Here is an 8812-nt window from a genome sequence, read left to right on the forward strand (position 1 = left end):
TTTTAAAAAAAAAAAAAAAAAAAAAACGCTGTGAGAATTGTTGGGAGGGAATCTCAGCTAATTTAGAGAATGATCATGAGTTCATCTCTATTGGTATGCGGTCTTTTGAAGAAGCCCAAAGCAAAGCCTCGAAAGCTTATGCTCAAAGTGGACAATATCATACCATTATGGAAAGTCGTGATTCTTAATATGGTATCAAAGTCATACCCTTAAATTATCAATGTCAATAGAATTCTCAAATGTCGAACAAAAAAGTTGTGAGTCTCAAAAGTCTAGTCAAAATTGACTCGTCGAACAAAGAGTCTACTTTGTTCGAGGACTCTAAAGAAAAAGTCGAGCCTTGATTAAAGGGAGGTTGTTCGAGGGTTTCATAAGCCTCAGGGGAGGCTCTATACATCTCCATTGGTATGAGCCCTTCTAGGGAAGTCCAAAGCAAAGTCACGAGAGCTTATGCTTGAAGTGGACAATATCATACCATTGTGGAGAGTCGAAATTTCTAACACATTAAAAAATTCCTAAATGATCAAAACTTCAAAATTTAGGACTAAACTTGTAATTTAACCCGGTAAAATGTTGCTTGGAAGTGTTTGAGACACTCTTGTAACATAATCTTGGGTATGTTTTGTAATTGAGTTAATTTTTGGGTATTAATGTTGGGTTAGGGAGTGGATGGGGGAGGAAATGCAGCTAAATCAGGGCTTAAGGCAGGAGACCAAGTTCTATACACTAGCAGCTTCTTTGGTGATGAATTATGGCCTGCAGACAAGCTGGGTTTTACCAAAACTGCCATTCAAGCCAAGCCTGATTCTGTCTACTTTGTCGTTAGCAGGTTCTTCAATTTCCTTTCTGAAAGTTTAAGGATAAGAATGTGATTTGAACTTAACTTGTAAAGTTTTATGATATAGAGGTGCTGAGGTCGATGTTAAACGTCTCCCGAAGCGACCTGCACCGCCTCGATTTGGAAGAAAACTCACCGAAGCACAAAAAGTAAGCGTTACTTAGTCATCACAATATTACGTTGTGTTAGGTATATATCAAGAACATGCCCTTGATGGCATTGCATTGCGATGTTGTGCAGGCTAAAGCAACTCATATATGTCTCGATTGTGGATACATTTACACTTTATCGAAACCTTTCGATGAGCTGGTATGTTCGTCTCTCGTACTTCTCCAACTCTATGGTATGACCTTCGCGATGACGAATATGTCTCGTGAGTTAGACTAGGTCGAGTCGGATAAGTATTGATTTTAGATTTGGTTAAGTTGGTTTGAACCTGTCGTTAAGTTGGCGACGTCGGTCGAGTATAAGCATGGTTAGATATGTGGAGCTCTAAATGGGCAGTGTTTTGGATATGGTGCAGGCTGATGGGTATGTATGCCCTCAATGTAGAGCGCCAAAGAAGAGGTTTGCTAGATATGACGTGAACACAGGGAAGGCAGTAGGAGGAGGTTTGCCGCCAATTGGTGTCATTGCTGGCTTGGTTGCTGGTATTGGTGCTGTTGGAGCATTGCTTGTTTATGGCCTTCAGTGATATCATTATACACTCGTACCTCAAATTATATTAATCTTTTTGTTCACAAATTTTCAAACTATATATATATATATATATGTCTGTATGTATGTATATGTTAATAATATAAATAAAAAGAGAAAAAATCAACGAAAAATTTTCAAGCAGATATCCATATGGCATTTGTATTCGATATTTGTGATTCCATTGGATGAAGAAGCCACGATAATGTAGTTGTCTATTAACAATGGTTTTTTGTGATATCCCATCGGTTGGAGAGGGAATGAAGCATTCCTTATAAGAGTGTGAAAACTTCTCTCTAGTAAACACGTTTTTAAATTGTGAGGTTGATGGTGATACGTAAGCGGACAATATTTACTAGCGGTGAATTTGGGTTGTTACAAATAGTATAAGAGTGAGACCCTAGGAGGTGTGCTAGCCTCAAGGGAGTAGATTATGAGATCTCACATCGATTGGAGAAGAGAATGAAACATTTCTTATAAAGGTGTGGAAATCTCTCTTTAGTAGACGCGTTTTAACATTGTGAGGTTAACTACGATATGTAACGGGCTAAAGTAGACAATAACTACTAATGTTGACACAACTGGTTGAATTATGTTCATGTAAACTTTAGCTCAAATACATACCTTTACACTCTCATAGAGTATGTTATGAATTTGATAAAAACAAAATATACTTGTAATCAAAATATCATATTGTATTGATTAAGACACCTCAATTTTCTCTACGGTGCATTATTAGTGAAAATATTTATCTTTTATATACAAAAATACTCTCTTTTAAATATGAGAACATGACCGGTAGTAGTTTTGAAACATTTACGGAATATGGAAAGAAAAGAAAAAAAGAAAAGGCAAGAGAATAATACACAAAAAGAAGAAAAAGCAGAAAAAAAGCACCCACCAGTGTTCGTAGTTCGCTCTTAATTCTTTTAACACAAGCGACATCACCGCACCTACTTTTAAGTTTTGGTGCTATTGCTTTAAGCAAACCGCCAAAGATTGGACAATACAACCACAAAAGCAAATACCAAAATAAGGGGTTTGAGGGTTCAACCAGAGCGCTTCTGTAAACCATTTTTCTCCTCATCATTCAGACGTAGGGATGGAGAGAAGGGTTTTAATGGTGTGTTCTGTTGTGGGTTTATTGGGGATTTTGTCGGCTGTCACTGGTTTTGTTGCTGAGGCTACTAGAATCAAGGTGATTTCTTATCATTTTTGCTTCAACTCCTCTTGAGTTTAATCTTGTTTGGCCTATTTTTCATTGGGTTTTTGCTTGCATTTGGGTTTATGTTTGTGGGTTTTTCTTGTATTTTGCTACCAATGTATCTTAGTGGAATGGTTGTAGTTCTTTTGATGTTTTTGATTGTTCTAAGCTTCAAGATTTAAGGGTTCTTTTTGGTTTTTCATTTTCTGATTTGGGTTGGTGATTCAAATCATTGAGACGTTAAATTGTTGAGCTGTTCTTCAAGGGAAGCTTCCTAAGCAACAAATCTTTCCTTCAATTTGTGCTCTGTTTTTTTTTCTTAATGTTCTTAGTTGAGGCACTGTTGGGTTAGATTGTTTACATTCTTCAGCTTATATTGGGTGTTTTCCAGCCCCTTTTGTAAATCCAAGCAGATTTTGTGATGTAGTCAAATTGATCCTTTTAGAACCTTGGTTTAAAAGAAATCTAAGGATTTTTCATGATAAGAATCAAGAGATGGAACATTTCGATTCAGTTCGTTTAAAAGATTCTTCGTGATGTTCTCTTTTCCCTCTCTAACCAATGTGGGATCTCATAATCCATTCCCCTTTGGGGCTAACGTCCTCACGGGCACTCCGCCCAGTGTCTGGCTCTTATATCATTTGTAATAGCCCAAACCCTTCACTTGCAAATATTGTCCTCTTTGGGTTTTCCCTCGAGGTTCTAAAACGTGTCTACTAGGGAGAGGTTTCCACACCCTTATGAGGAATGTTTCGTTCCCCACTCCAACCAATGTGGGATCTCACAATCCACTCCCTTGTGTGCTAGGCCGCCCGATGTCTGGCTCTGATACCATTTAAAACGGCCCAAGCCCTTCGCTTGTAGATACCTCTTTGGGCTTTCCCTTCTGGGATTCCCTCAAGGTTCTAGAATGCGTCTGCTAGGGAGAGGTTTCTACACCCTTATGAGAAATGTTTCATTCCCCTCTCCAACCAATATGGGATCTCACAATCCACCCCCCTTATGGGCTAGCGTCTTCACTGGCACACCACTCAGTGTCTGACTTTGATACTATTTGTAATGGTTCAAGCCCACCACTTGCAAATATTGTTCTCTTTGGACTTTCCCTTCTGGGCTTTCCCTCAAGGTTTTGAAACGCGTCTGCTAGGGAGAGGTTTTCACACCCTTATAACGAATGTTTCGTTCTCCTCTCTAATCGATGTGGGATCTCACAATCATTGCTAGTAGTGGGCTTGGACTGTCATAGGTGGACACACAAGAATGTAATGAGAAATGGATTGTGGTAGAGAAATATATAGTGAGAGGGGAAGAGTTCGAGCGGTATGCTTTTGCTTAATTTGTTGTGTGGTTTCTACTTGGGAGAAAGGGACAGCTCTCTAAATCTTCCAGACTCACCTTTACTGATAAATGAGTCCTAATTTCTATCAATATTAGTATCAGAGCAAGTTTATGTTCGGGAATGACTACTCGTATGGACTCGTAGATGGAAACGATCGAAGGGAGAATGACAGAGTTTCAGAGCTCTGTGGAGAAGGAATTTCAGCTGATTCGAGAGACAGTGATGACATAGAGATCGAACGGACGGTAGAAAAGGCGTGGCTGATGTCAGGTTGAATAGATCAGGAACCTGTTATTATTATGATTTTTGTTGTTTCATGTTCTAAAAAACTGTTATACGATTTAGATGGTGCATTTACCTGTTGTTCTTCTGGTATTAGTTCTTGGTTCCTGAATCTATCGAGCGGAGTAACATCGATTCAAATTTATCTGACAGGGCTCACAGGTTCAGTTCGTTTCGACATCTGAGTGTGCATATCCACGAAGTCCTGCTATGGGTCTCGGTTTAACGGCTGCGATTTCTCTGTTGATTGCACAGTTAATTATAAATGTTTCTAGTGGTTGCATTTGTTGCAAAAGAAGTCCTAATCCTTCCAATCCTAATTGGAAAATAGCACTCGTGAGCTTTGTTATTTCGTGGTAAGTTTTTTTAGGACTGGTTTAATGAAATTCTGTAACAGTTCAAGCTCACCGCTAGTAGATATTGTCCTTTTTGCGCTTTCACTTTCGGGTTTCCCCAGAAGTTTTTAAAACACATTTACTAGAGAGAGATTTCCACACCCTTATAAGGAATGCTTTGTTTCCCTCTCCAACCGATGTGGGATCACACAATCCACTTAATACTACTCTCGCCCAAGCAAGCTTTATTGTGGAGTTCTGATGGGATCCCATGCATTAGTGCTGGTATGATCGTGCACTCCTTTGGAAAAATTGTGAGATCTCACATCGGTTGGAGAGGGGAGCGAAATATTCCTTGGAAGGGTGTGGAAACCTCTCCCTAATATATGCGTTTTAAAAACTTGAGGGGAAGTCGAGGAGGGAAAACCCAAAGAGGACAATATCTGTTAGCAGTGGGCTTGGGCTTGGGCTTGGTCTGATCTGTCGAGTTGTGAATTGAGCTAGTACTGGGCTTGCTTTTGAGATGTCTGGAAATGATGGCACTGTGTTTTATGTCTCAGGTTCAGTTTCGTCATAGCGTTCTTGTTGTTGCTGACTGGTGCAGCCCTGAATGACCAGCATGGTGGAGGGACTATGTACTTTGGTAACTACTACTATTACTGCTACGTCGTGAAACCCGGAGTCTTTGCGGGAGGTGCCGTTCTGTCATTTGCTAGTGTCCTATTGGCAATAGTCTATTATCTGACTCTAAATCTAGCAAAGAACAACAGCCCTCTATGGGGGAATCCTGTTCCAGCTCAGGGCATTGCTTTGGGGCAGCCTCAGTTTCTGCCACAAAATACACAACAACCCGTGTTCGTTCATGAAGACGTGTATGCACGACGACAGTATGCATGATTCATAGCCCGGTTAGGTAACCGAGCAAACTTTTGTTAGTTGGTGAACCTATGAAGAAATGAAACACTTGGTGTGTCAATAGGCTTAGAGAATGGACAAGAAGGATAAGGAAATTTGTTGTTGCTCAGCCTTTGGCTGTGTTGTTTTTGCTTTGTTTCTGTATCCAATTAGATTATTAGGTGAGAGAGGCTGGCTGTATAGTAAGATTTATCCAACAAAAGTAAAGCTTAGCTTTCATGGATTTTGGGTTAGACTTTATGTCAATCTTTGAATCAACCTTTGGTCCCTAGCTGATAACGTAATCATGCTCACGATCAACCTTAAAGGGAACTCAAGCCCCATATTCATTTTTCGTTCAGCTTTATGGGTTGGTTCGTTGGTCCTTAGACAAGATTTGTCTTCACTAATCAAACATTGCTGGTGTAGAATCCAAGTTTGTTTGGCCACACATGCCCTGTGTCACAATCTGCAATATGATTGTGACTCGAGTAAGTCATCGAGGACGATGACTAAGTTAAGTGGAGGAGAATGTCACAACCATAGTATGAAGAGAGTAGGTTGTGACCCTTACGCCATGACAAGTAAAGGGGCGTCCCTCAAGAGACGCCCCATCCGGCCATATGCGGGCCAACATAGAAGAATGCCATGATGCGATTAAGGAGGACGATGCATCATCCAATACACCACCATCCCAAAGTGGGTATTGAAGATATATGTTGAGACATAAGCATAACAGAGACATCATCATAGACATGAAGGACAAGATAGGCTTGTTGAAGGGCCAGGTAGGGCCCCGGGCCTTAACCTCAAAAGTCAGGGTTTCGGAAGGAATTTGAGCATGCAGTTTGGGAGTTAAGTTTGTCCATATGAAATATGAATGCTCGCCAAGTTTGGTGTCAATCGGACATTGGACAGACAATGCACGACACCTCACCAAAATCATGTCTACACCTGGTAGAATGAAACCTGGTAGAATGAAAATGGCTCAAAATGCACTGTAGGGGTACCATGGTATTAGCTCTCCACCACCCCTAGGCCCTGTGGCCTAAGTGAGCTACCCTGTGGCACATACGTGTGTCACAATGTGGGCGAGCGTGTCGAGACGAGTGTCTCGGGCGACTTCCTTTGAAATGGGTATTTGAAGGACAATACCAGACGACACGGGTGTGCTGGTACTGCGCCCTAGCCCGCGTGTTGGAGGTTGCTACATACACCCGCTATCCGGGACGGTATCCGTAAATGACTCGGCATGGGCACGGGAGGGCCTATGCCTCGATAGAACCCAGATGGATGGATGTTCGGGAAGTCCCGATGAGATGAACGACACGCGGGCCCATTCTCGATGGCATGACCGAATGAGTTATGATGGCCGACGACATCCCGAGACTCGGGATGACGCCAAGACATATGGACCCTATCGATGGGGATCGAGATGACAAGATGAGATGCAACGTTATATTGAGAGACCTTGGCCCGAGTAGAGGCAAGGTCGAGCCGAATGAGTTGGTCTAGCGTAGAGGCAAGTTGGATGTGTCGCAGATGATTGAACATACACGCACAGGCGACATATGTGGTTGAACAAGCTTAGATTCCGCACAAGCGATGTTCGATTGACGAAGACAAACCTTGCCTAAGGTCCGACGAAGCCACAAAGCCGGGGCGAAAAATACATATGGGGTTTAATTCCCCTTAACCCTAGTCGTGAGCGCGTATAGATCACGACGCCGCACGGTCAAGAAGGTAGGACCGTGACACCCTGCGCGCGTGCATGTTCATCATCTGCAACACAACCGACATGCCTCCTCAATTCTAGAGGTTGCCTCTCTACTTGGGGCCAAGATTATCTTGGTTCCTAATCAACATGGCCCCTCCAAACTTTGACAACAAACAAAATCTATAAAAGTAGGTAGAAGTAGAGGTGCCTAAATTTGTTTTTTCTCATTAATTTTTAATTTTTTGTCCCAGAATACATGACTTACACTTCAATCTCATACCTCTCGATTAGAATCGAGAGAGATTTATCTCTTATTTTGTAGTCTCCCCACATTACGCACCACACTAGATTAAATAGTAATTTATCACATAAATTTTTAAGTACTTCATTGAAAAAGGACAAAAACATTTTCTTTAATTCAAATGATCCAAATGATCTGTATATCTCTCTAATGAACATCATGTATATCTGTGTATACAACGAGGTGTGTTGTAACAATTATTCTGTATCAGCCTAATTTTGAGTCTTTCTACAAATTTACCACAAAATTGCTGTAGATATCATGTGTATTGCTGGAAAGTGAAAGTATCACCACACTAAAGCTTATCGAATGCGATTGATATGAGCAAAGGGCTCTGCATTGTAGGATTTTGCAGCAGGTTTAGCCACTTCTGGAGCCCCAAAAACATTCCAGAATCTCAATGTTTCATCAGCTGCTGCTGAAGCCACAGTGCACCCATCTGGACTCTGTAGTAGAATCATCACACCACAAAGAACAATCAGAAAAAACCCATCAACAAACAAGCAAACCAAGCCATCATCAGAAAATAAAAGTGTACATGTACAGTACCTGAGCCATAAAGAGAACTCTTGATGTATGGCCGGTGAGCTCTCCCATCTTCACCATTGAAGGGTACTTCCAAAGAGTGAGCTGATTCTGGGAGAACCCATGAGAGCTAAGCAGCTCTCTCTCATTTTTATTCCACAGCAGAGCACAGACTTGAGAACCAGTATCAACAGAATTCAAACATGCGCCAGTGTGCGTGTTCCAAAACTTTATGGTGCGGTCACTAGCACCTCCACCGGTTGCGAGCAAGTTGCTTTGGAATGGACACCATGCAAGAGCCTTGACTGCAGATGTATGATCCTCAAGCCTGTGAAGCCACTGGGTTGCTGAGTTTGAAGAGGCCATTGATCGGTCCCAAATGTGGAGGACATTGTCATTTCCTCCACTTGCTAATTGTTGCCCTGATAATGACCATTTGAGTCCACAAACTTCTTGATCATGACCTCTGTAAGTCCCAACTATATGATCTCTTATTCTCACATCATTGTTTATGATCTTTCCATCCATTCCTCCTGTGGTGAGAATGTGGTTGTTCCATGCCAGTGAACCCACTCGCATCCTGTGCCCACCTCTTAGAGTTCTTAGCTGCATTAAATCATCACCCAGAAGAAATTCTAGTCATGTAAGGGCAAAAAAAAAAAAAAAAAAAAAAAAAAAAAA

The 8812-nt window shown here is 41.4% G+C and overlaps 3 protein-coding genes across 3 annotated transcripts in view; 2 read left to right on the top strand and 1 right to left on the bottom strand.

Annotated features, from left to right (window-relative positions):
• Nucleotides 1-1582, top strand: part of LOC111490851 — a 2910-nt gene extending 1328 nt beyond the window's left edge. The window contains exons 3-6 of the mRNA XM_023139478.1: nt 663-829; nt 906-987; nt 1079-1147; nt 1362-1582. Coding sequence (XP_022995246.1) covers nt 663-829; nt 906-987; nt 1079-1147; nt 1362-1532 — 489 coding nt within the window. The 3' untranslated portion in view covers nt 1533-1582. The remainder of the gene's footprint in view (nt 1-662; nt 830-905; nt 988-1078; nt 1148-1361) is intronic.
• A 927-nt stretch (nt 1583-2509) lies between these two features.
• On the top strand, nt 2510-5880 carry LOC111490852. The gene is made up of 3 exons (XM_023139480.1): nt 2510-2732; nt 4513-4715; nt 5255-5880. Exons 1-3 carry the CDS (start codon nt 2637-2639, stop codon nt 5589-5591), a joined length of 636 nt encoding a protein of 211 aa, XP_022995248.1. The 5' UTR covers nt 2510-2636; the 3' UTR covers nt 5592-5880.
• A 1809-nt stretch (nt 5881-7689) lies between these two features.
• The window catches only part of LOC111490848 (cell division cycle 20.2, cofactor of APC complex-like), a 2657-nt gene continuing 1534 nt past the window's right edge, over nt 7690-8812 (bottom strand). Inside the window, exons 4-5 of the mRNA XM_023139474.1 lie at nt 8156-8737; nt 7690-8052 (exon numbers count right to left, since the gene is read on the bottom strand). Coding sequence (XP_022995242.1) covers nt 7909-8052; nt 8156-8737 — 726 coding nt within the window. The 3' untranslated portion in view covers nt 7690-7908. The remainder of the gene's footprint in view (nt 8053-8155; nt 8738-8812) is intronic.

Source organism: Cucurbita maxima, unplaced genomic scaffold (assembly GCF_002738345.1).
Source record: "Cucurbita maxima cultivar Rimu unplaced genomic scaffold, Cmax_1.0 Cma_Scf00016, whole genome shotgun sequence".
NCBI lineage: Eukaryota > Viridiplantae > Streptophyta > Magnoliopsida > Cucurbitales > Cucurbitaceae > Cucurbita > Cucurbita maxima.

Excerpts from the sequence above, each read along its gene's own strand:
- LOC111490852 (XM_023139480.1), top strand. The coding sequence starts at position 2,637 with ATGGAGAGAAGGGTTTTAATGGTGTGTTCTGTTGTGGGTTTATTGGGG. Across the intron at positions 2,733-4,512 it reads CTGAGGCTACTAGAATCAAG|GGCTCACAGGTTCAGTTCGT; the intron begins GTGATTTCTTAT and ends TTTATCTGACAG. Across the intron at positions 4,716-5,254 it reads GTGAGCTTTGTTATTTCGTG|GTTCAGTTTCGTCATAGCGT; the intron begins GTAAGTTTTTTT and ends TTTATGTCTCAG.